General features: G+C 42.1%; 1 protein-coding gene across 1 annotated transcript; it reads right to left on the minus strand.

Moving 5' to 3' along the window:
• Positions 1–776: 776 nt before the first annotated feature.
• On the minus strand, positions 777–9199 carry LOC135523123 (sialoadhesin-like). Its single transcript, XM_064949849.1, has 11 exons — positions 8917–9199; positions 8058–8147; positions 6600–6959; positions 6164–6469; positions 5808–6071; positions 5431–5697; positions 3805–4074; positions 3393–3698; positions 2893–2980; positions 2694–2757; positions 777–2216 (listed from the first exon to the last, which is right to left on the minus strand). The coding sequence occupies exons 2-11, from the start codon at positions 8107–8109 to the stop codon at positions 1701–1703; spliced, it is 2493 nt and encodes an 830-aa protein (XP_064805921.1). The 5' UTR covers positions 8110–8147; positions 8917–9199; the 3' UTR covers positions 777–1700.
• Positions 9200–26617: the final 17418 nt, after the last annotated feature.

Raw genomic sequence — 26617 nt, forward strand, 5'->3', positions numbered from 1 at the left:
TCCGCGAACGCGGGAACATTGCCTTTACATTTCAATCAAGCTTTAACAAAGATCTTCCGGAGACCGTACAGGTGCATCAAAGCTGCGACTGAGATACTGAAAATCAGCTTCTTGATTTGATTTTCATTTGATTTGACTTCGGCGATACAGATTGAATCTGGAATGAATCTAGCAGATTTAAATCAGGACTGAGACTGGACCATTCAGAAACACTCAACAGCTACTGGAAAGCCATTCTTGTTTGTCTTTGAGATTAAAATGTGTCTAATTGACTCGCTGAAAAATACAACTCTATCCCAGTGTTTGGTATTCAGAAGACTGGGAGGGTTTCTAACGTTTTATCTGGGCTTTGCTACTTTCATATTTATTATGATCCTGACAAACTCCCCAATCCCTGCCGGGGTCAAGCATACCAATAACACGATGTTGCTGCCACAAACAGGAGGATCAACAACATTGCATTCACTCCACATTACTGGCCTGTATAGAAAAGTAAAAAGAAGGAAGCCTGTGTTTTTAAAAACACTCCAAATCATCCATTCTGTTTTGCTACAAGGCTGTTAAGTAATACTGCAAGAAAACACTCCAAATCAACCAAATCACTCCAAATCATCCCATTCTGTTTTTGAAAACACTCCAAATCAACCACAAGGCTGTTAAGTAATACTGCAAGAAAACACTCCAAATCAACCATTCTGTTTTGCTACAAGGCTGTTAAGTAATACTGCAAGAAAACACTCCAAATCATCCATTCTGTTTTGCTGCTGTTTTGCAAGAAAACACTCCAAATCAACCATTCTGTTTTGCTACAAGGCTGTTAAGTAATACTGCAAGAAAACACTCCAAATCATCCATTCTGTTTTGCTACAAGGCTGTTAAGTAATATTGCAAGAAAACACGGCAAAAAAATACACTTTTTGTCCTAAATTAAAAACCACAGGCCAAATCCAGAGCTACACAACACAGAGTGAAACCCTCTGCATTTTCAAGTATTGTGGATTGTACTGACATATCTGCTTTACAATCAGTGACAAGGTTTGAATATTGCTGCCCATCAATGACTCCCAAACCATATTTACGGAGCTTGAGCTATTTTGACATAAACAATGGGTATGTGTTACCCTAAGATACACAGCTATAATAGCGGCCAAAGGTGCTTCCACCAAGTATTACCTCTGGGGTGTGAAGACATACGCAATCAAGACATCTTTGTTTTTTATGTTCGATTAAATTGTAAATTTAAAAAATGGTATAATTGTTCTTTCACTTTGAAAATGTGGAGTTGGTTGTGTAGATCAGCAGGACAAAATCTAATGTATTCCCTAATTGGATTTAATTTGAAGCCAAATCCACTCATTTGAAGGGGTGTCCACATACTTGTATATATAGAGATGAAAATCTAACTAATGAACAGACACTGTAGAATAACTGGTGTTAAAAAAAAGGTGGACATAGTGTTTCTACAGTTTGAAAGGTGACGATGATGTCTCTGCAGTGCATTATGGGTGATTTTTCACAACCTTGCACTAGCTTATCTGCACATAAGCTTTAATCCCTCTATACAGCAGCTTACTGTGCATTTATACTCTCCCCCTCTTCCTCCTATCTAACTGAGGTTTTCCCTAATTTGCCTCAGATATGACCTGACCATGACATATGTTCCCCTACCTTACCTCCTCTTCACCATTAGAGGAATCTTTCTACTCAGAAAGCAGTGTCACCTCATCCACAGTGGTTTCTGCTGTGTTGTGCTGCTCAGATTGTCCCAGTGGAGCCTCTGTAGACTCCTGGACCCTGAGGGCAGAATTAGTCATGCCCTGTAGCTCTGGCAGCGCAGAATCCTTTGCAACTTCTTCATCCCAATCACTCTCGTGCCCTGCCTGAGTTTCTTCTAAGACTTCAGCTCCATGGTCTTCAGCGTGATCCCCCTGCTCCAGAGCAAGATTGGCCTCCTTCTTCCCAGCCCCTCCCTCGATACTACCTGTGGAGTGCAGACGGATCACTGCGTACTCTGCCGTTTTGGAGGCGACTCCCCTGATCTCTCCCTCCCCCTCCCCCTGCTTGGCCACCTTAGCCTGGAGTTTGGAGAAGTTCAAGTTGGCGTAGTGGAGTAGGTCTGTGTCGTCAATTTCCCTGTCCACTGTCCTGTTGGGCCCGAGGGCCTCATCCAGCATGGATTTATTGGCATAGACATTGTCCTCTTCCTGAAAGAGGGTCTAAGGGGTAAGCATCACATTAGACGGGTTTATAAGCTAACTGGCAGAGTTTTTTGTGTGGACTCCTATTAGCTGTAACTGCCTTGTGTCCACACAAAACACAATGCAAAACAATCACATGAGCAAATCAACCACGGGATAGGAAAGGGCTAGTTGTTGGTTAGTTGTTTAACATGAGATCCAGACAGTATGGCTGCAAAAGACTCAATTACAGTAATGAACCACTGCAGCCTAAACTGACTTGAGTTCCTCTTCATGCACACAGTTTTGCATATTTACATTTTGATTTCCACCAGCCAAGCTACCTCCAATCTTTCACTGCAACAACAACACCAGTGCTGAAATGTGTGTGGCACCTAGGATATGTAATATCATGCACACTCTCCTGTGAAATATGTATATCTATGCCTTCCCACATTGTTAAGACTGTGAGCACATACACTTGTGCAATGTGGGAATGTCAGTGTAGTTACTTACCTCATCAGTCACTCTAAACTCTGCTGTCTCCTCCTGTCTTTTGTTTGGTGATTGCCTGGCTCTCCTATGCCCGAGAGCAAAACAACAGAGATGTTAAGATAATGTTGTCAAATACCAGTCCATACAAACATTGGACCAATCTATCCAAATAGTCTTTTACATGATCGTACCTGCCCTGGCCCCTGTGTCAGTCACTTACTTGCAGATGAGAAGCAGTGGGGTACATAGGAGCAGCATCACCCCTGCCCCCACACCAGCCCCGATCAACAGAGAGATTAGGTGGAAACCTGCACAATCACAACATAGAGAAAACAAATGAGGTGTAAAACAAGCACCGCCATTCCTTCTTTGTATTAAATATCTGTCTTATTTGGCGATGTGAGAGCTTGGGACTATGAGGTTCTATCTGCATAAAGATGTTTCTGAGATAATTGGCTTTAAAGTTCCGAATCCTCATTGGTTTGAATGGTGTCAGACATTTTTTATCTTGTATTCTTTTGAACTGAACAACATGAATAGGGGTATTTTTACTATATACATAGAGAACATTGAACAGAACAAGGCTATGTCAATAACTCAATTTTGACAAAAAATAAAGATAGACCCTTATAGTTCCAAGCTCTTGTATGGTTAGTAGGACAGGGGGACTGTTAGGAACTAATTTTGTTGTAGAGCAGGACAAACGTCTCCCATCTGTACCTTCATATGTTTCCATTGATGTTAAGTTAAATGAGAAGCTGTCAAAACCATCAATGTTGGAGCTGAGGCAGACCAGACTCGGTATTTCCTCTTCCTGTGATTGGCGGATGGTGAGGGAGCTCCTCAGGCCTGCTAAACCCATTGGTTCCTCCCTGATGATGGTGTTAGTGGAGTGATTGACAGACTCTCCAGCCAATTGCCACACCACTGTGGGAGCAGGGTTTCCAAAGCTATCACAGAAACATCTGATCTGAGATGTAGCTGAAATCCTGATGCAGCGAGAGGTGTTCTGGATCTCTGAAGCAACTACCCCGAACAGACAGGGGGGACACAACTATTGTTAATAGTTCATTCACATGAATAAGTGATTGTGATTCATAAATCAGTAGAATAAATACTATATAGTACGTACATGTCACATCGATATTGATGGCCTCAGAGTTCTGCAGTCCATGGACATTCTGAGCCTCACAGTAGTACTGTTCATTTGAAAGCCTGGTTACATTGAAGATGTTGAGGTTCTCTTCAGACCCTACAATGTCCTTCTCCCATCCCTCAACTCTGTACCAGGTGTAGTTATTCACTGCTGGGTTGGCATTGCTGCTGCAAGTCAGAGTCACAGAGCTGCCCTCTGCTACTGAGCGAGAGGGACTGACTGACACTGAGGTGTTCTTGGGGGGATCTGTAAGAAAACAGTGTATTATACACTTCTCAACAGTGGTGTTAGTCTGCCTATCCATACTTCCCATGCTACATGTCTGTAATTCTATGCAATAAAGCCAGCTGTGAGCCAGATTCAGTTGCCATACCTAAGTCAGATCCTTTCCACAATAATGGCCAAACTTGGGCTGGCATATACTGTAGATGTGGCCCAGTTACTACTTTGAATTACACCAGAAGTAGGGCCGTATCCAACTTGATAGACTAGGTCTAGCTTTTTCATGGCAATGATCTGGCTAAGTTATGGCAATCAAACCTGGCCCACTTTTGGACCGTAATTCCAAGTGTTACTAGGCCACATAAACACGCCGGAGGATTGTAAATGGGGGCTGGATCTGGGCAATAATAATTTTGCTTTCTAGGTTTGTCTTCAGAAACCCTTAATTTGAGATAAAACACAAATCTTGACTAGATTGCCAATGGCAATACAGAACAAACAGCCATGCATAAACATATTCACACTGCCATACAAACTCAACAACAGGCTTCAGTGATGGAGGTCCATTGACACACACACACACACACACACACACACACACACACACACACACACACACACACACACACACACACACACACACACACACACACACACACACACACACACACACACACAGTAAAGATTCATGGTTGTCACGCAACAGGACAATGGCTCACTGTCATTGGACCAGACAGTCTGGGCACTGGCGTGAACCCATGACCCAGACGTTGGCCACACACCAGGTGTGGCTGGTCACAGCAGCTGGATGTGTGCCTCAACACAGAGTCATATTCAACCAGTTATAAATAGACTGTTTATAGCATCTTGGTAACACAGCATCTTGGTAACACTTTACAATAAGGTTATGGATTAGAATCAACTATATTAGTGAAAGGTTCTAGATGTACCGTTTCAAAATGATGGCTTAAATATGACATGTTCCTTTACCATTAGTAAATGATTACCAAATGCATTGACACAATTTAACAATACATTAGTTGATGCCAAATAATGTAGCCTTATGGTAAAGTGTTAGCAGCATCTTGATGCTTCTATGTTTCTGGCCCTACACTAGGAGCTATACTGTATTATACCCAGGGATGGAAATTAAGCTAGCACACTAACCCGTGACCAGTACTTTTCAGACCGGGCTACTAGAAAATGTGCCCGACTAGCCCGCCAGCTACTGACATTTTGTCTTTTCAAATATTGCGTGGCACATATTTTGGACCCAGGCTAGTAAAAAGTGCAGTCTACTATCCTGGCTGGCCAGTGCCCAAAATCCTTAAATTACATCCCTTATCATACCATTGCAAAAGTATAATGTATATAACTTACATTGAATATCCAGCTGAACAACTGTGGCTTTTTCCGCACCAAGGGAATGCAGTGCTTCACAGCAGTACTCCCCGCTATCACTTGCTTTACTGTCTAAGGTGAAGCTCTCTCCAGATCCTAAAGTGACAGCCTCAGTCCCATTGACTCTGTACCAGGTGTAGTTTTTCACTGCTGGGTTGGCATTGCTGTTGCAGGTCAGGGTCACAGAGCTGCCCTCTACCACTGAACCAGAGGGACTGACTGACACTGAGGTGTTCTTGGGAGGGTCTGGGGGAAAGAAACAATAGATATTGTATGTCAAGAGTCAATTTAGTGTGTGTTATGATACTGTCCATCGTTGAAAATATTGTTCATATTTGGTGTCATTGTGTACATACATATTCCATCTAGTTGAACGACAGATGAGTTCTCGGCTCCATGGTCATTGATGGTTTCACAGTAGAAATAACTGTCATCTGCTGGTACCTGGACAGTTAGCATTCTGCTAGCCCCCACTGTTGAAACCTGTTCTCCAATAACTCTGTACCAGTTGTAGCTCCCCACTGGTGGGTTGGCATTGCTGCTGCAGGTCAGACTCACAGAGCTGCCCTCTAACACTGAACCAGAGGGACTGACTGATACTGAGGTGTTCTTGGGAGAGTCTGAGGGAGAGTGCACAGAAAGTTGTCAAATTCTATAGTAATAAACAACTTACCATACATGAATCAAACTTACCATGCATGAATCAACTTACAAAGAACAGTGACTTTCAGATACGTTTTGGATGATTTATCACTCTTGCCAGCTTGTCGTTTATACAGCGCAGTGCAGGAGATCTTCTCCCCATGGTGGACATGTGAAGCGGTAAAGTTCAGGAGAGAAGTTATGACTCGATTCGGAGTCTCCTGCAAATCCTCCACACTGTCACTCAGTGTGGGGGTCCATGTCAGAGTTGGAGGGAGTGAGGGACAGGGGGCTGCGGCAGAGCAGATCAAACTCACTGAGGCCCCCTCCATCACATCCACTGTTGCTGGACTTAGAGTGGGTTTGGATGGATACTCTGAGGGAGTAAAAAAAGGAAAGACTTTTATTACATGAGCAGTGCATTAAATACGGCCAGTTCAAACCTGCAACTTAAGTGAACACAACACATCACAAGACAGAAATAGCATATTCTAATGATACTCTACCTTTTACATCAATTGTGACACGTCCTGGAAAATTATATTTCAGAGCATTGTCACATTCAAGTCTGAAACAAAAGTAGTCATTGAAATAAGATGTGAAGTCATTCAGGATTGTGGTGCATTCCTTCTGCTGCAAGTTCCCAGTTAGATTCCCTTGAATGGTGTTTAAGCCTGTTCCTGTGAGACTAGAATCAAACACGTGTACTCTTCTCCACCCTTTCCTCCATATTCCTTTACATGAAGCTGTGAGGGACGACTCATATCCAGATCCCAGTGTAAATGAGCAGGGAATGGCCACACAAGATCCACTGAGAGCTTCTATATTCTGAGGCATCAGAGCTGCAAAGTCTAGGCACAGAACACCTGAAATACACACAACAAACTATTAGACTGGGGTGTTAGGTTCTTATCAACTTCACTAGGTTGTTGTTTTTTCCTACAAACCGTAAAATAATATGTGGGCTAGTTATTTAGCGATGTGCAGAATAATCTGGCTAGTATTTTGGGAGGATGTAGCAATGGTAGTAGACATGGATTGTATGAACTATCGCTTTAAAAACCAAGTGCAAATGTTTTTATCTCAATTTGACATTATTTCTGGCTAACAATAAAGTAACTTACTGTAATAGTTAAAAAAAAATAATAATTAAATGTTTTTCTCAAGCAAGAATTTTGCTAGGACTGTCTTGGAGTTGGGAAGGGAACAAAATGGTGCATTAACCTCAATGTGGATCAATCCACCTGAGCAGAGAATGGATATGCAACCTTAAAACAAAGTTATTGGCAGATAGGTTTGAAAAGCTCTTTGTTATTGGTCTATTAACTTGATCCCCCTGGTGATGTCACCAGCGAAGCCAAAACTCCACCCACGCAAAACCTGCTGTTTATAAGGTCCTATATTTCAACCAGCAACTGTCAGGAAATAACACCAATCACATTTTTACAGTGTTAGTTCATCAGCTGTTGTATAAACATGATACTATACACAGGAAACACTGAATGTTGACTGCGCTGGGCTTTTAATAAGGACCAGAACACTAACCATGTTTCCATCCAGTTTTCATGAGAGTAAAGTCATATCGTATAAAAAATAAATAATGAGGGCAGTAGCTAGGTTCACATCCAATTGGCAACACAAAGAAAATATGTGCAATTTCCCACCAGTGGTGTTTCCACCAAATGGACTTGTTGCAGATAGAAATCAGTGCATGATGACATAGTGCACACAACATGTACTTGTGTGCTCACATTGTCAAGTACCAAATAAAAATCTAAAGTTCATAGTGTTTCCATCGCATTCTCATATTTTCTTTATGCAGATTTTTAAATATTCACATGATAATGTGTCTTCAATTGGATGGAAGCCTAGCTACAGATAACCTATAAAATGTAAATGGTAACGTGCAATGGGAGATGCCAGAAAGCAGTGCATCAGACCCAGCCTTTCCCACAGCGACCCACCTTGAAGTAGATAACCAATGAGGATGAGTCTTTCAGCTCCTGTGATGTGCATGATTCTCTGTATCAGAAATGGCAAGATGAGCTCACTGTCTGGACAGACAGACACACACTCATTCAGTACATTGTCTTATTTTTTTTAAACATAAAACTGACAGTGAAAATAACTTTTAATTAAAGTTAAACACATCAAAATGTTGACATTTTAGTTTTGATTTGTCATTAATAGAATGATTCCACACAGATTGAGTGTAGAGAACTGAAACCACATTGACCCTATTCTCCACAAGACAGTGTGAGTTTTGTTGCTTTTTTATTTGACATGTTGGCTACACCACAATAATTTGTAACAGAATGAGATTTGAATCATAGTAATATGAACATATTTCTCACATAATAAATATAGAATACAAAATACATTATTCAATTATACCCTAAAGCCAATGAAGAAGATGTGTTGATTCTGAGTAGGTATAAATACCTAAATTGAGCATAATAAAGTCAAACAGGTTCATGTTTTGGGTGTAGATTAATTTCCATTGAAAATAATGACCAATAGAAATGTATTAAGTGTATAGAGCTATGAGCTGATTAGGTTGATTTTGGGAAAATGTAGATTTAGCCTATACCTGACACACTAAAGAAAATGTAACCTAGTTGAACTTGACAATATCTACAATTCGATTTTAATTTGATGCAATAAATATCTGAAATGTGTTCCCAAATCCAACTCATCCGAAAATATCAACACCTGTGAACATACACTTTAACATGTTGCACTCCACATTGCAAAACCATAACAGTCGCATTAATTACCATAACAGAAATAGTACAAACAGAAATAGTGTCTGCAACCTCTTACCAGTATTCACGCGATGGTCATCTGTTCAAATCCAATGCACAATTCAGGCTTTATAAATGACACCTGAAGTGGTGTTCTGTTGTCCAGCTGCCTGTCACTGTAGTAGACAGTCAGAAGAAGTGGCGCTGCTGTTTGCAAGACACAGACATTTCCTTCACTGAATAAGCGTCAACCCCCAAGCGCTTGCCTTCCTCTGTAATATCAAATGATCATCAGATTTTTTTACTCATATTTATCAGTGAGATATATCAAGCTTCACAAGGAGGGCAACATCCACTGATTCCTTTAAATGTATGCAGATATATATCCAGTGGCTAGTAAATTACACACAAAGCTATAGCCCCTTGCGATATTTATCTTTACTTCTCATTTTTATATTTAAATACACAAATGTAATGAAATATTCAAGTTTCAAGTTTCGTTTTTACAACGAGTTCCAGATTAATGGGGCAATAACTGTTCAAGACATATGTGGCTGATGGATATTACACATTTGACATTTTGCATAACTTCCTGCTTTCCATAGCTACTACTCAATGGGCTACATTTCAAAGAAGGTTTAAAAGCAGACTTTAAATGTGGATATCATAAATGTACAATTCAAAAGGCTTAGAAAAAGAGAAAATTCCATTAATAAATTAATAAAAGTCTCTTTGATGATGAATTGATATAAATGTTTCCCTACACAATTTATACAGTGGCTTGCGAAAGTATTCAAACCACTTGGCCTTTTTCCTGTTATGTTCCCTTACAACCTGGAATTAAAATAGATTTTTGGGGGGTTTGCGTCATTTGATTTACACAACATGCACTACGAAGATGAAAAATATTTTTTTAATGTGATACAAACAAGAAATAAGACAAAAAAACAGAAAACTTAAATGAGCGTGCATAATTATTCATCCCTCCCCCAAAGTCAATATATTGTAGAGCCACCGTTTGCAGCAATTACAGCTGCAAGTCTCTTGGGGTATGTCTCTATAAGCTTGGCACATCTTGCCACTGAGATTTTTGCCCATTCTTCAAGGCAAAACTGCGCCAGCTCCTTCAAGTTGGATGGGTTCCACTGGTGTACACCAATCTTTAAGTCATACCACATATTCTCAATTGGATTGAGGTCTGGGCTTTGACTAGGCCATTCCAAGACATTTAAATGTTTCCCCTTAAAACCAATTGAGTGTTGCTTTTGCAGTATACTTAGGGTCATTGTCCGGCTGGAAGGTGAACCTCTGTCCCAGTCTCAAATCTCTGGAAGACTGAAACTGGTTTCCCTCAAGAATTTCCCTATATTTAGCCCCATCCACCATTCCTTCAATTCTGACCAGTTTCCCATGTCTGGTGATGAAAAACATTCCCACAGCATGATGCTGCCACCACCATGCTTCACTGTGGGGATGGTGTTCTCGGGGTAATGCGAGGTGTTGGGTTTGCACCAGACATAGCATTTTCCTTGATGGCCAAAAATCTACATTTTAGTTTCATCTGACCAGAGTACCTTCTTCCATATGTTTGGGGAGTCTCCCACATGCCTTTTGGCGAACACCAAACATGTTTGCTTATTTTTTTATTTAAGCAATGGCTTTTTCTGGCCACTCTTCCGCAAAGCCCGCTTTGTGGAGTGTATGGCTTAAAGTGGCCCTATGGACAGATACTCCAATCTCCGCTGTGGAGCTTTGCAGCTCCTTCAGGGTTATCTTTGGTCTCTTTGTTGATTAATGCCCTCTTTGCCTGGTCCATGAGATTTGGTGGGCGGCCCTCTCATGGTAGGTTTGTTGTGGTGTCATATTCTTTCCATGTTGTTACAATAGATTTAATGGTGCTCCGTGGACTGTTCAAAGTTTCTGATATTTTTTTATAACCCAACCCTGATCTGTACTTCTCCACAACTTTGTCCCTGACCTGTTGGCAGAGCTCCGTGGTCTTCATAGTGCCGCTTGCTTGGTGGTGCCCCTTGCTTAGTGGTGTTGCAGACTCTGGGGCCTTTCAGAACAGGTGTATATATACTGAGATCATGTGACAGATCATGTGACACTTAAATAAAGTCCACCTGTGTGCAATCTAACTAATTATTATGACTTCTGAAGGTAATTGGTTACACCAGATCTTATTTAGGGGCTTCATAGCAAAGGGGATGAATACATATGCACACACCACTTTTTTTTTCATTTCACCTCTACAATTTGGATTATTTTGTGTATTACATTAAATCCAAATAATAGTCCATTTAAATTACAGGTTGTAATGAAGCAAAATAGTGTTTGCCATTTAGCGTTTTAGTGTTTTTTTATTGGACACAGGGGAGGGTAGTGTGTTTTTTTATTGGACACATGGGAGGGTAGTGTGTTTTTTATTGGACACAGGGGAGGGTAGTGTGTTTTTTTATTGGACACAGGGGAGGGTAGTGTGTTTTTTTATTGGACACAGGGGAGGGTAGTGTGTTTTTTAATTGGACACAGGGGGGGAGGGTAGGGGAGGGTAGTGTTTTTTATTGGACACAGGGGAGGGTAGTGTGTTTTTTTATTGGACACAGGGGAGGGTAGTGTGTTTTTTTATTGGACACAGGGGAGGGTAGTGTGTTTTTTTATTGGACACAGGGGTGGGTAGTGTGTTTTTTTATTGGACACAGTGGAGGGTAGTGTGTTTTTTTATTGGACACAGGGGAGGGTAGTGTGTTTTTTTATTGGACACAGTGGAGGGTAGTGTGTTTTTTTATTGGACACGGGGGAGTTTTTTTTATTGGACACAGGGAGGGTAGTTTTTTTTACTGGACACAGGGGAGGGTAGTGTGTTTTTTTATTGGACACAGTGGAGGGTAGTGTGTTTTTTTACTGGACACAGGGGAGGTTTTTTATTGGACACAGGGAGGGTAGTGTTTTTTTATTGGACACAGTGGAGGGTAGTGTGTTTTTTTATTGGACACATGGGAGGGTAGTGTGTTTTTTTATTGGACACAGGGGAGTTTTTTTTTACTGGACACAGGGGAGGGTAGTGTGTTTTTTATTGGACACAGTGGAGGGTAGTGTGTTTTTTTACTGGACACAGTGGGGAGGGGGTAGTGTGTTTTTTTATTGGACACAGTGGAGGGTAGTGTGTTTTTTTATTGGACACAGGGGAGGGTAGTGTGTTTTTTTATTGGACACAGGGGAGGGTTTTTTTAGTGTGGTTTTTTTTTTATTGGACACAGGGGAGGGTAGTGTGGTTTTTTATTGGACACATGGGAGGGAGTGTTTTTTTTTTATTGGACACAGGGGAGGGTAGGGTTTTTTATTGGTGTAGTGTGTTTTTTTATTGGACACAGTGGAGGGTAGTGTATTTTTTATTGGACACAGGGGAGGGTAGTGTGTTTTTTATTGGACACAGGGGAGGGTAGTGTGGTTTTTTATTGGACACAGTGGAGGGTAGTGTGTTTTTTTTTTTATTGGACACAGGGGGGAGGGTAGTGTGTTTTTTATTGGACACAGGGGAGGGGTGTGTTTTTTTATTGGACAGTGTGTTTTTTTATTGGACACAGTGGAGGGTAGTGTGTTTTTTTATTGGACACAGGGAGGGAGTGTTTTTTTTACTGGACACAGGGGGGGAGGGTGGACACAGGGGAGTGTGTTTTTTTATTGGACACAGTGGAGGGTAGTGTGTTTTTTTACTGGACACAGGGGAGGGTAGTGTGTTTTTTTATTGGACACAGTGGAGGGTAGTGTGTTTTTTTATTGGACACATGGGAGGGTAGTGTGTTTTTTTATTGGACACAGGGGAGTTTTTTTTTACTGGACACAGGGGAGGGTAGTGTGTTTTTTATTGGACACAGTGGAGGGTAGTGTGTTTTTTTACTGGACACAGGGGAGGGTAGTGTGTTTTTTTATTGGACACAGTGGAGGGTAGTGTGTTTTTTTATTGGACACAGGGGAGGGTAGTGTGTTTTTTTATTGGACACAGGGGAGGGTAGTGTGGTTTTTTATTGGACACAGGGGAGGGTAGTGTGGTTTTTTATTGGACACGGGGGAGTTTTTTTTTTTATTGGACACAGGGGAGTGTAGTGTGTTTTTTTATTGGACACAGTGGAGGGTAGTGTATTTTTTATTGGACACAGGGGAGGGTAGTGTGTTTTTTTATTGGACACAGGGGGGAGGGTGGACACAGGGGAGGGTGTGGTTTTTTATTGGACACAGTGGAGGGTAGTGTGTTTTTTATTGGACACAGGGGAGGGTAGTGTGTTTTTTTATTGGACACAGGGGAGGGTAGTGTGTTTTTTTTTACAGGGGAGGGTAGTGTGTTTTTTTATTGAGGGTAGTGTGGACACAGGGGAGGGTAGTGTGTTTTTTATTGGACACAGTGGAGGGTAGTGTGTTTTTTTATTGGACACAGGGGAGGGTAGTGTGTTTTTTATTGGACACAGGGGAGGGTAGTGTGTTTTTTATTGGACACAGTGGAGGGTAGTGTGTTTTTTTATTGGACACAGGGGAGGGTAGTGTGGTTTTTTATTGGACACAGTGGAGGGTAGTGTATTTTTTATTGGACACAGGGGAGGGTAGTGTGTTTTTTTATTGGACACAGGGGAGGGTAGTGTGTTTTTTTACTGGACACAGGGGAGGGTAGTGTGTTTTCTTATTGGACACAGTGGAGGGTAGTGTGTTTTTTATTGGACACAGTGGAGGGTAGTGTATTTTTTATTGGACACAGTGGAGGGTAGTGTGTTTTTTTATTGGACACAGGGGAGGGTAGTGTGTTTTTTTATTGGACACATTGGGGGAGGGTAGTGTGTTTTTTTTTACTGGACACAGGGGAGGGTAGTGTGTTTTTTTTCAGGGGAGGGTAGTGTGTTTTTCTTATTGGACACAGTGGAGGGTAGTGTGTTTTTTATTGGACACAGGGGAGGGTAGTGTGTTTTTTTATTGGACACAGGGGAGGGTAGTGTGTTTTTTTATTGGACACAGTGGAGGGTAGTGTGTTTTTTTATTGGACACAGGGGAGGGTAGTGTGTTTTTTTATTGGACACAGTGGAGGGTAGTGTGTTTTTTTATTGGACACAGGGGAGGGTAGTGTTTTTTTTTTTATTGGACACAGGGGAGGGTAGTGTGTTTTTTTATTGGACACATTGGGGGAGGGTAGTGTGTTGTTTTATTGGACACAGGGGAGGGAGGGTAGTGTGGTTTTTTATTGGACACAGTGGAGGGTAGTGTGTTTTTTTATTGGACACAGGGGAGGGTAGTGTGTTTTTTATTGGACACAGTGGAGGGTAGTGTGTTTTTTTATTGGACACAGTGGAGGGAGGTAGTGTGGTTTTTTATTGGACACAGTGGAGGGTAGTGTGTTTTTTTATTGGACACAGGGGAGGGTAGTGTGTTTTTTATTGGACACAGGGGAGGGTAGTGTGTTTTTTTACTGGACACAGGGGAGGGTAGTGTGTTTTTTTATTGGACACAGTGGAGGGTAGTGTGTTTTTTTATTGGACACAGGGGAGGGTAGTGTGTTTTTTTATTGGACACAGGGGAGGGTAGTGTGGTTTTTTATTGGACACAGTGGAGGGTAGTGTGTTTTTTTATTGGACACAGGGGAGGGTAGTGTGTTTTTTTATTGGACACAGTGGAGGGTAGTGTGTTTTTTTATTGGACACAGTGGAGGGTAGTGTGTTTTTTTATTGGACACAGGGGAGGGTAGTGTGTTTTTTTATTGGACACAGGGAGGGTAGTGTGTAGTTTTTTATTGGACACAGTGGAGGGTAGTGTGTTTTTTTATTGGACACAGGGGAGGGTAGTGTGTTTTTTATTGGACACAGTGGAGGGTAGTGTGTGTTTTTTTTTTAGTGTGTTTTTTTTGGACACAGTGGAGGGTGGAGTGTGTGCTTTTTTTTTATTGGACACAGGGGGGAGGGTAGTGTGTTTTTTATTGGACACAGGGGAGGGTAGTGTGTTTTTTTATTGGACACAGTGGAGGGTAGTGTGTTTTTTTATTGGACACAGTGTGTTTTTTTATTGGACACAGGGGAGGGTAGTGTGTTTTTTTATTGGACACAGTGGAGGGTAGTGTAGTTTTTTTATTGGACACAGGGGGGGAGGGTAGTGTGTTTTTTTATTGGACACAGTGGAGGGTAGTGTGTTTTTTTATTGGACACAGTGGAGGGTAGTGTGTTTTTTTATTGGACACAGGGGAGGGTAGTGTGTTTTTTTATTGGACACAGGGGAGGGTAGTGTGTTTTTTTATTGGACACAGGGGAGGGTAGTGTGTTGTTTTATTGGACACAGGGGAGGGTAGTGTGGTTTTTTATTGGACACAGTGGAGGGTAGTGTGTTTTTTTATTGGACACAGGGGAGGGTAGTGTGTTTTTTTATTGGACACAGTGGAGGGTAGTGTGTTTTTTTATTGGACACAGGGGAGGGTAGTGTGTTTGTTTTATTGGACACAGGGGAGGGTAGTGTGTTTTTTTATTGGACACAGGGGAGGGTAGTGTGTTTTTTTATTGGACACAGGGGAGGGTAGTGTGTTTTTTTATTGGACACAGTGGAGGGTAGTGTGTTTTTTTATTGGACACAGTGGAGGGTAGTGTGTTTTTTTATTGGACACAGGGGAGGGTAGTGTGTTTTTTATTGGACACAGTGGAGGGTAGTGTTTTTTTTTATTGGACACAGTGGAGGTTAGTGTGTTTTTTTATTGGACACAGTGGAGGGTAGTGTGTTTTTTTATTGGACACAGGGGAGGGGAGTGTGTTTTTTTATTTACTGGACACAGGGGAGGGGAGGGTGTTTTTTAATTGGACACAGGGGAGGGGAGGGTGTTTTTTTATTTACTGGACACAGGGGAGGGAGGGAGGGTGTAGTGTGTTTTTTAATTGGACACAGGGTAGGGATTGGGGGAGGGGTGTGTTTTTTTATTGGACACAGGGGGATTGGGGGAGGGTGTTTTTTTTTTTATTGGACACAGGGGAGGTTAGGGAGGGAGGGTGTGTTTTTTTTTAATTTTTTATTTACTGGACACAGGGGAGGGGAGGGTGTTTTTTAATTGGACACAGGGGAGGGGAGGGTGTTTTTTTTATTGGACACAGGGGAGGGGAGGGTGTTTTTTATTGGACACATTGGGGGAGGGGAGGGTGTTTTTTTTTTATTGGACACAGGGGAGGGGGGAGGGTGTTTTTTTATTGGACACAGGGGAGGGGAGGGTGTTTTTTATTGGACACAGGGGGGGAGGGTGTTTTTTTATTGGACACAGGGGAGGGGAGGGTGTTTTTTTATTGGACACAGGGGAGGGGAGGGTGTTTTTTATTGGACATAGGAGGGTAGTGTCACGTTCGTCCTCCTCATCTGAAGAGGAGAGGCGAGAAGGATCGGAGGACCAAAATGCTGAGTGGTATGTGTTCATCATGAATTTTAATTTAAAAAAAAACACTGAAACACTATACAAAAACAATAAACGAAATAACAACCGTGAAGCTTATGCGAACTGTGCTGAAACAAGCAATCAACATAGACAATCACCCACAAACAAACAGTGCAACCCAGGCTACCTAAGTATGATTCTCAATCAGAGACAACTAATGACACCTGCCTCTGATTGAGAACCATACTAGGCCGAAACATAGAAATCCCCAAATCATAGAAAATCAAACATAGACTGCCCACCCCAACTCACGCCCTGACCATACTAAATAAATACAAAACAAAGGAAATAAAGGTCAGAACGTGACAGTACCTCCCCCCAAAGGTGTGGACTCCAGGCAGTGCCGGACAGGCGGGAGACTTCAGCAGCGCCGGACAGGCGGGAGACTCCGGCAGCGCCGGACAGGCGGGAGCAACTGTAGGGAGGAGACAGAGAGACAGCCTGGTGCGTGGGGCTGCCACAGGACCCACCAGGCTGGGGAGACCTCCAGGAGGCCTGGTGTTAGGAGGAGGCACCTGAAGGACCGGGCTGTGGGGGAGCACTGGAGTTCTGGTGCGCAGCCTTGGCACCACTCCCCCAGGCTGGATCACTACTCTAGCCCGGATCCTCCAGAGTGCAGGCACAGGTTGAACCGGGCTGTGGGTAAGCACTGGAGATATAGTGCCTACTACGTGCACCTCTTCCTTAGGCTCCACTCCCACATTTGCCCGGCACGAGCGGAGCACAGGCATAGGACGCACTGCATCCTCCCAGCGCCCCGGAGACACAGTACGCAGAGCCGGCGCAGGATACCCTGGACCAAAACTGCGTACCGGCAACCAGACACGCTGAGCAGGCACCATACGCCCTGGTTCGATGCCCACACTCGCATGGCACTTTCGGGGGGCTGCCCTATAGCGCCCCGGGCTATGGGCACGTACTGGCGACACCGTGCGCTTAACCGCATAACACGGTGCCTGACCAGTAACACGCTGCTTATAACAAGCACAAGGAGTGAGCTCCGGTCTGCTACCTGGCTTAGCCCCACACCTCGTCTGCCCCCCCAAAATTTTGGGGGGGGCTGCCTCTCGTACCTGTCACGCTGCTGTGCTGCCTCCTCATATCGCCGCCGCTCAGCTTTCGCTGCCTCCAGCTCTGCTTTGGGGCGGTGATATTCCCCAGCCTGTGCCCAGGGTCCCTCTCCGTTCAATATCTCCTCCCATGTCCAGGAGTCCTGTGATGCTGGCCGCTGATGTTGCTGCTGCTGCCGCTGCTGTCGTCGCTCTCCTTTACCACGCCGCTTGGTCCTTGGTTGGTCGGTGATTCTGTTACGTTCATCCTCCTCTTCATCTGAAGAGGAGAGGCGAGAAGGATTGGAGGACACTGGCAGGCTACAGCCTACATGGACATAATATGCAATTTCCAAGAACATGAATGTCATTGAATAATAGCCATTTGGCCGCCAAGTGTCTTCACTGACATTCTCAAACTCTCCCTGACCCAGTCTGTCATACCCAAGAACGCCAAGGTAACCTGTCAAAATGACTATCGCCCTGTAGCACTACGTAGTCAACAACACAACCGCCATTCTGACCCTCAACACGAGGGCCACTCATATGTGTATACGTAGTTCCCTCTTGCTTAGCCATGGGAAGTATTTTTGGGGGTAGGGGTGCTGCGATATTTTGTAGATGGCTATATAGAAATTTGCAATAAAATCTGAAATATACATGAACTGAAAGAAACATAAAGGGTGGAAATGGATGGATAAACTAAAATATTTGGAGATGACAAGGTGAAAAGCTTGATTTAAGCTTGTTATTTACATTTATCTGATACATTAAAACAATTCTGATGAGGTCTATAACCACAGTCCCTGTATTCACGTATCTCAGGTTGAGAGGAAACCGTGAATGCAGAGCTACGCTCATGGTGTGACTGCCGCTCTCCCCTCTGCAGCGTTCACATATCGCTGCCACTGGGCTCTCTCCATGCTCCTCTGTAGCCACACTCTTTCCTCTGTCACACACACAAACACGTGCATGCTCGCACCCATGCACACACACATGTATGTCATGTGTGGTCAAATAAATTATAATTGTATACACAATTCCAAAAGTGCTAGAACTACTTTGATTTCTTTGGTGTGCAAATCACTAATACTAGCCTAAAGAGTGCTTTTCGCCTGTATGACCTCATAAGTAGAGGTCACGTTGGAGATCTGTAGTGTGGCATATGTGTCACCTACTGCCTGTTGGCAGACATGGGGACATGTCACACAATAAGTAATTCTGTAATACAGTATTTAAGCACCATAAAAAGAAAACATAAAGACTACTACCATGTAATTTCTAGGTAATTACAATAAGATACCTATTACTGTGTTCAAAACTTGTACAAACAAAAAGAAATGACCAATTATTATGTAATTTCTTGGTCATTCCAAAGTATTTTCTGTACTATGAGATGAAGTGCTACAGACATACCTTCAGTCCTCTGGATAATCTGATAGTGAATAGAGATGAAGACAAAGATTAGAACGGAAATATTGAAACTGATATATTACCATATACACTGCTCAAAAAAATAAAGGGAACACTAAAATAACACATCCTAGATCTGAATGAATGAAATATTCTTATTAAATACTTTTTTATTTACATAGTTGAATGTGCTGACAACAAAATCACACAAAAATTATCAATGGAAATCAAATGCATCAACCCATGGAGGTCTGGATTTGGAGTCACACTCAAAATTAAAGTGGAAAACCACACTACAGGCTGATCCAACTTTGATGTAATGTCCTTAAAACAAGTCAAAATGAGGCTCAGTAGTGTGTGTAGCCTCCACGTGCCTGTATGACCTCCCTACAATGCCTGGGCATGCTCCTGATGAGGTGGCGGATGGTCTCCTGAGGGATCTCCTCCCAGACCTGGACTAAAGCATCCGCCAACTCCTGGACAGTCTGTGGTGCAACGTGGCGTTGGTGGATGGAGCGAGACATGATGTCCCAGATGTGCTCAATTGGATTCAGGTCTGGGGAACGGGCGGGCCAGTCCATAGCATCAATGCCTTCCTCTTGCAGAAACTGCTGACACACTCCAGACACATGAGGTCTAGCATTGTCTTTCATTAGGAGGAACCCAGGGCCAACCACACCAGCATATGGTCTCACAAGGGGTCTGAGGATCTCATCTCGGTACCTAATGGCAGTCAGGCTACCTCTGGCGAGCACATGGAGGGCTGTGCGGCCCGCAAAGAAATGCCACCCCACACCATGACTGACCCACCACCAAACCCGTCATGCTGGAGGATGTTGCAGGCAGCAGAGCGTTCTCCACGGCGTCTCCAGACTGTCACATGTGCTCAGTATGAACCTGCTTTCATCTGTGAAGAGCACAGGGCGCCAGTGGCGAATTTGCCAATCTGGTGTTCTCTGGCAAATGAAAAGCATCCTGCACGGTGTTGGGCTGTAAGCACAACCCCCACCTGTGGACACCTGTGGACGTCGGGCCCTCATGGAGTCTGTTTCTGACCGTTTGAGCAGACACATGCAGATTTGTGGCCTGCTGGAGGTCATTTTGCAGGGCTCTGGCAGTGCTCCTCCTTGCACAAAGGCGGAGGTAGCAGTCCTGCTGCTGGGTTGTTGCCCTCCTACGGCCTCCTCCACATCTCCTGATGTACTCGCCTGGCTCCTGGTAGCGCCTCCATGCACTGGACACTACGCTGACAGACACAGCAAACCTTCTTGCCACAGCTCGCATTGATGTGCCATCCTGAATGAACTGCACTACCTGAGCCACTTGTGTGGGTTGTAGACTCCGTCTCATCCTACCACTAGAGTGAAAGCACCACCAGCATTCAAAAGTGACCAAAACATCAGCCAGGAAGCATAGGAACTGAGAAGTCATCTGTGGTCACCACCTGCAGAACCACTCCTTTATTGGGGGTGTCTTGCTAATTGCCTATAATTTCCACCTGTTGTCTATTCCATTTGCACAACAGCATGTGCAATTTACTGTCAATCAGGGTTGCTTCCTATGTGGACAGTTTGATTTCACAGAAGTGTGATTGACTTGGAGTTGCATTGTGTTGTTTAAGTGTTCCCTTTATTTTTTTGAGCAGTGTATATTACCATATGGATATATTCATTTCTCACTGACAGACTACCAATGACCAAATTACGCTAGATTTTAGTTCTGGGTTAACCAAGATTATATATATATTATATATATATATATATATATATATATATAAGACTATTTCTGAAGAATGTCCATGAAATAATGAAATACAAGATTCTACTTGCTTAGCAATTACAGTAAGTCCATTTTACCTGATATATGTATATTTATAGAATCCACAGGACAATGACCATTCCACAGATTATGGATGAAACTGATATTTGAGCTACAAGACATGTTTGAGTTACTATGTTAGTTACCAAATCCAGTCTCTATACTTTTTGTATGTTTACCAATAGTCTTTATAACGAATTTATAAAGGTAATAGCATAATCTTAATCTTAATTAATTTAATTACACACAATAATCTGTTTCGTCTATGATGGAAATAAAGTACATTCTCATTGTTACAGCAGTATGCCTACCTGTAGTTGTGGAGGGGCAGTGGTGCAGATACACAAAGATACACAAAGAACTTGGACCTATCTTTGCCATAGCTATTTTGTGCTTCACAGCAGAACAGAACTCACTGATATCCTGCAGGACCAGAAACTGAGATCTAGAATCCATTGGGACCATCTTGCTCTCATTGACTCTGTACTAGGTGTGAGCTCTTCACTGGTGGGTTGGCATTGCTGCTATACAAGTCAGAGTCACAGAGCTGCCCTCTAACGCTGAACTAGAGGTACTGACTGACGCTAATGTGTTCCTGGGAAGGGCTGTAAAAAGTTAGAGAAAATTCAATTTTTTTATTAAATTTTGTGGTGGGCACCATTTCACCCTGACCCATTGCTAGCAGTGGGTCAATCTGGTTCATGCTACAATATAGTTTATGGTTTAATAAAAAATAAAAAAATGTACATGGCACACCTAGTTGAATGATAATAGACTTCTGCAATCCAAGATAATTGCTGGCCTCACAGTAGAACTGTCTGTTGTCTGCAGACACCTGGAGAGTACGAACTCTTTTAGACCCCGTTGATGTGAACTGTTTTCCATGAACTCTGTACCAGTTGTAGGTATTGACTGCTGGGTTGGCATTGCTGCTGCAGGTCAGAGTCACAGAGCTGCCCTCTAACACAGAGGGACAGACGGATTGACACCGAGGTGTACTTGGGAGGGTCTGGGGGAAAAGAAAAATAGCATGACTTTCCTATCAACACAAATGTGGCCTAACTTATTCCATTATAACCAGAAAAACAATTGGACATACATCAAACAGTGATCGTGAGACCTTTCTCAGACGATACATCACTGTTGCCAGCTTCTCGTTTGTAGAGAGCAGTGCAGGAGATTGTCTGTCCATGATGGAGGTATGATGCAGTAGAAGGTCAGAGTAGAACTCACGACTTCAGTTTGGTCCCGTCTCTTGTATTTTTTCTTCTCCACACTGTCACCCAGTCTGGGGGTCCAAGTCAGAGTTGGAAGGAGAATGGGACAGGGGGCTACAGTAGAGCAGATCATACTCACTGATTCCCCCTCATTCACGTTCAATGTAGCTGGGATAAGAGTGGGCTGGGGGGGGGGTGTCTTCAGGAGATAAAGATGTAATCTAGTTTATAACACAAACAGACATAGGCTACATCAATGTATTACTGTAACTGACATGGCACAAAGAAAGGGCATATTCTAATGCATGAAAATGTATTGAGTAGCATTTGTTTCATTTTTGCTGAAGTAGTATTCCTGAATTTAGTGACAAGAACTTAGACACTCTTTCTCCACCCAATTGATCATTCCTCCACTTAATTAACCCCCTGCATAAACATGTGAACACAGTAACTAACCTCAACCACCAGAAATAACAACACAGAACTGTTTTAAACAGTAATAATGGACCTTTAACATCAATATTGATGTTTTCAGGAAACACAAATGGAAGACTTTTGTCAAGGTTGAAGAAATATTGGGATAGGTAGGGAGGGGGATAAGGGATGTTCAGGATACTAGTGCAGTCCTTCTCAAGCAAGTCATCTCTTGTGGGTGCCATTAACACGGGTTTCACAAATCTTCGGTTCCATGTTCCTTTACATGGACGAGAGAGGGATGACTCAAATTTAGGCTCCAATGTAAATCTACATGGAATGAGCACATAAGGTCCACTCAAAGCCTCTATACCTGCTGGGTATCAAGACTTTCCCCTTTTGGCACAGAGCACCTGAAAATCACAAATGAATGTTTAGACTGAGATAAATAGCAAAAACACACTGGTTATGGCTTGCATCTAGAATGCAGTAACACATTAAGCCATATAGAACATAATATATATATAAACCCTTTAAACCTATTCTCAACCGGCTTGCAGAGCATGTCTTGGCAATGCATTTTAGAAGCGGATATGAAAAAAAATTAGTAATTTGAACTTGATTGGTCAACTAAATAAACATACTTTATGATGCATCAATTAACATAATTGATATCGTTTTGGGTTGCTGCATTTCAGTATTGTGGCACTCTAACTATGCCCATTCAAATGACTGTAAGAAACTCAAAATCAGTCACCAAAGATATGGCATAAAAGGTACATATTCAGTTAGTTGAGGGATTAATATTGCACCATTCTTGTGCCCCGGGGCCTCCCACTCCTCTTTCTATTCTGGTTAGAGCCAGTTTGCGCTGTTCAGTGAAGAGAGTAATACACAGCATTGTACAAGATCTTCAGTTTCTTGACAATTTCTCGCATGGAATAGACTTTATTTCTCAGAAGGAGAATAGACTGACGAGTTTCTTTTAAATTCTGGAGAGAGTTTGCTGCACTGAAAGTAAAGGGGCTGAATAATTTTGCACGCCCAATTTTTCAGTTTTTGATTTGTTAAAAAAGTTTGAAATATCCAATAAATGTCGTTCCACTTCATGATTGTGTCCCACTTGTTGTTGATTCTTCACAAAAAAATACAGTTTAATATCTTTATGTTTGAAGCCTGAAATGTGGCAAAAGGTCGCAAAGTTCAAGGGGGCCGAATACTTTCGCAAGGCACTGTATGTAAACTTCTGACCCACTGAGAAAAAAATTAAGCTGAAATAAATCACTCTACTATTATTCTGACATTTCACATTCTTAAAATAAAGTGGTGATCCTAACTGACCTAAGACAGGGAATTTTTACTAGGATTAAATGTCAGGAATTGTGAAAAACTGAGTTTAAATGTATTTGGCTAAGATGTATGTAAACCTTCAACTGTATATATATTTACCCCAAAACATATATGGAGGATTGGAAATGATGCAGACAATTACATTGATGGAAGCAACAATCTATCTGCAATATTAAAGCTGATCCACCCCCTAAAAATAAATAAAATTACAAATAAAAAAACTGATGTGGCGTAATATGCCGTTAATGTAATCGTTGTGTATAGAGTCTCATCTCGCTTACACTTAAAAATACACAGCAATCTGTTTTTATCTGTGATGAGAATAAAGTACATTCTCAAAACGCATATGCTTTGATTGTTACAGGAGCAGGCCTACCTGCAGGTGTGGAGGTGCAGATGCACAAAGATCTTGGACCTATCTTTGCCATAGCTATTCTGTGCTTCACAACAGAACAGTCCACTCTCACTGATATCCTGCAGAACCAGACACTGAGATCTAGACTCTATGGGGACTATTTTGCTCCCACTGACTCTGTACCAGGTGTAGGTCTTCATGCTGGGTTGGCATTGCTGCTGCAGGTCAGTCACAGAGCTGCCCTCTACCACTAGTGCCTGGCTAATACTGAGGTGTTGTTCCTGGGATGATCTGTAAAAAAAAAAGATAGAGACAATGTTTGAAAAAAGTCAATTCAGTGGGTGCCACCATGTGAACCAACCATATTAATTTGGGGACAGGTCGAAACACACATAAAACATTCATGGTCATTTAGCTAGAGATGAACATTTGGTTGTTATTTTACCTGATTATGCAGCTAAAAATGTTGTCCCCTTTCTAGCTGGTTCTTTATTGAATTTTGACAATTCTCCTAACCTGCCATGTTAATTCTCCTAAACTGCCATGTTAATTCTCCTAACCTGTTGCGTAAGTTCTTTTACCTGCTACGAAAATGAAAAGTCACTTTTGCTAGTCAAAACTGGCAGACATGCCCTGAGAACAGCGTGGGTTCTGACAAACGCCATACTCCCAACTTCTATTTTAGCATTTGGCATCAGACACTCGTTGATGCATGCGAGCAGTGTGGATGATTGAATAACATGTGTGTACATTTATTTTGCAATATTCACGCACGCAATGTAGCCGGTGTCGTCAAGGTGTAACCTTAGCCATTCATTACTTATCTCTCTAGTCAGAACGGTTCTATGCCAGAATGTGGACACCGTGGAGCCGGCACAAAATACGGCTTGGGAAACGTACCTCAATCCAGGGATGGTGCTGTACTCCTGATTATCCCATTATCCTAACTGACAAATCAAGAAGATTGAAATACTGCAAGTTTTTTACGAAACTACATTTTTCGTCAACATGCTAGACTAGCTAACGTTATAGCAGCCCATTGGATTCCATGAAAACTCTTTCTCCAATTTATGAATAAACCTGCCGCATCAACATGTCAACACAGAAAATAAACTCAATCACCAGAAATAAAAACACAGAACTGTTGTAAATAGTAATAATGTACCTTTAACATCAATATTGATGCTTTCAGGAAACACAAATGGAAGACTGTTGTTGTCTTATTCAAGGTTCAGGTAATATTGGGATAGGTAGGAACAGGGATAAGGGATGCTCAGGATGTGAAATGTTTTGTACAATCAATGTACAGTATAATAAAGTTTATACAGCTGGTGGGTCTAATCCTGAATGCTGATTGGTTAAAACTGCATTCCAACCGGTGTTTATTCCACAAATTACCACGGGCTAAATCTATTACATTAAAATGCCTATTTACTCTGTTCCATCTGACGGCACAATCCACTGTCTCATCAACTCAGCCAGGCACTTTATAAACTTGATGTCCACTATAAAAAGCCTCTCGAGATGATTTCACTTTCTTTTTGGACTAACATTTAGTTTTCAACAAGAGAGTACATGTTCTATGCCAGGCAAAATCGCGACTCGGTAGCTCATTGTTATGGATGTAACCAAATAAATATCACTAGAAAACAACTTTGCTGTTATTCTGGTTACACTGTTTGACGTGACTGTCAGTTATCTCTTGCTTGCTGGCTAGCCAACTTCGGCTAAGAACGTCGCCAGCCAATTATGGCAATGGCACATTTAGAACCAACGACTGATAGATACAGAACAGCTTTGTGTTGTAGTCACGGCAGACAAATATATATATTTAAGCAAACTTTATTAGGCTATTGCTACAATAACAAAAATACTTAATGACTGGCTCGCGTCTCTGGCAACCGAACCGATAGAACGAACGACCAGCCTGCTTGGATAGCAACCCTAGATATGTGTTGGGACTATGTCTTGTGGAAGGATGAAATAGTATTAAGAAAATCATCAAAATGACGTTTTTAATGAAAATATGTCAATCATTATTTGAATACGTTGGTAACTCGTTGTATACAAGTGATAATGCCCTCGAAGCCGGTGTTTGAATGTTATTTTGGCACAGTTTGCCGGCCCGAGACGAACCCGTTCCAATATATCCTCCAAACACCGGCTTCTTGGGCATGATCACATACATGACATTAATGAAATACGACAGTAGTTAATGATAAGTTGAAATAATTAAAAACATTTATTATTGTTCAACTCTTACCTGCATTGCTCTCTGAGACCTTTATCTATACGGTGTACGGCTGAGACATGGAAATACATTTTGAGGTCATGGTCATTGTAATTCAACAAATAATACATTCTCCTCTCTTCATGTTACAACTGCTGGGGGCAAGAGAAACATGGTTCTTATTCAATCCCCATCAATTTGAAACGGTCAATACCATAATTAATATATCTGATTGTGGGTGCCAGTTGAGATAGCTCGATAGCTGTCTGGCAGAAAAGTAAAAATAGAAGCATGATTAAAAAGTCGATTTCAGGAAGACATTGAAGCAACGGGAATCAGAAGGGAAGGTTGTTTTCACCGAGTCAACAAAAGTGTATGAATGACCTTTAATGATAATAAAAAAGAATAATAGTAATAATACATATTTATAAGTATATAGTATTTCTGTGTTGATAGTAATAGAAAAAACAATCCATTTGAGATCGGAATG

This window comes from Oncorhynchus masou, chromosome 30 (assembly GCF_036934945.1).
Source record: "Oncorhynchus masou masou isolate Uvic2021 chromosome 30, UVic_Omas_1.1, whole genome shotgun sequence".
Lineage (NCBI taxonomy): Eukaryota > Metazoa > Chordata > Actinopteri > Salmoniformes > Salmonidae > Oncorhynchus > Oncorhynchus masou.

Coding starts and splice junctions, on each gene's coding strand:
- LOC135523123 (XM_064949849.1), bottom strand. CDS start 8,109: ATGCACATCACAGGAGCTGAAAGACTCATCCTCATTGGTTATCTACTT. Junction 6,960..8,057: donor CATTGGTTATCTACTTCAAG/GTGGGTCGCTGT, acceptor TGTGTATTTCAG/GTGTTCTGTGCCTAGACTTT. Junction 2,217..2,693: donor AGTTTAGAGTGACTGATGAG/GTAAGTAACTAC, acceptor CTTACCCCTTAG/ACCCTCTTTCAGGAAGAGGA.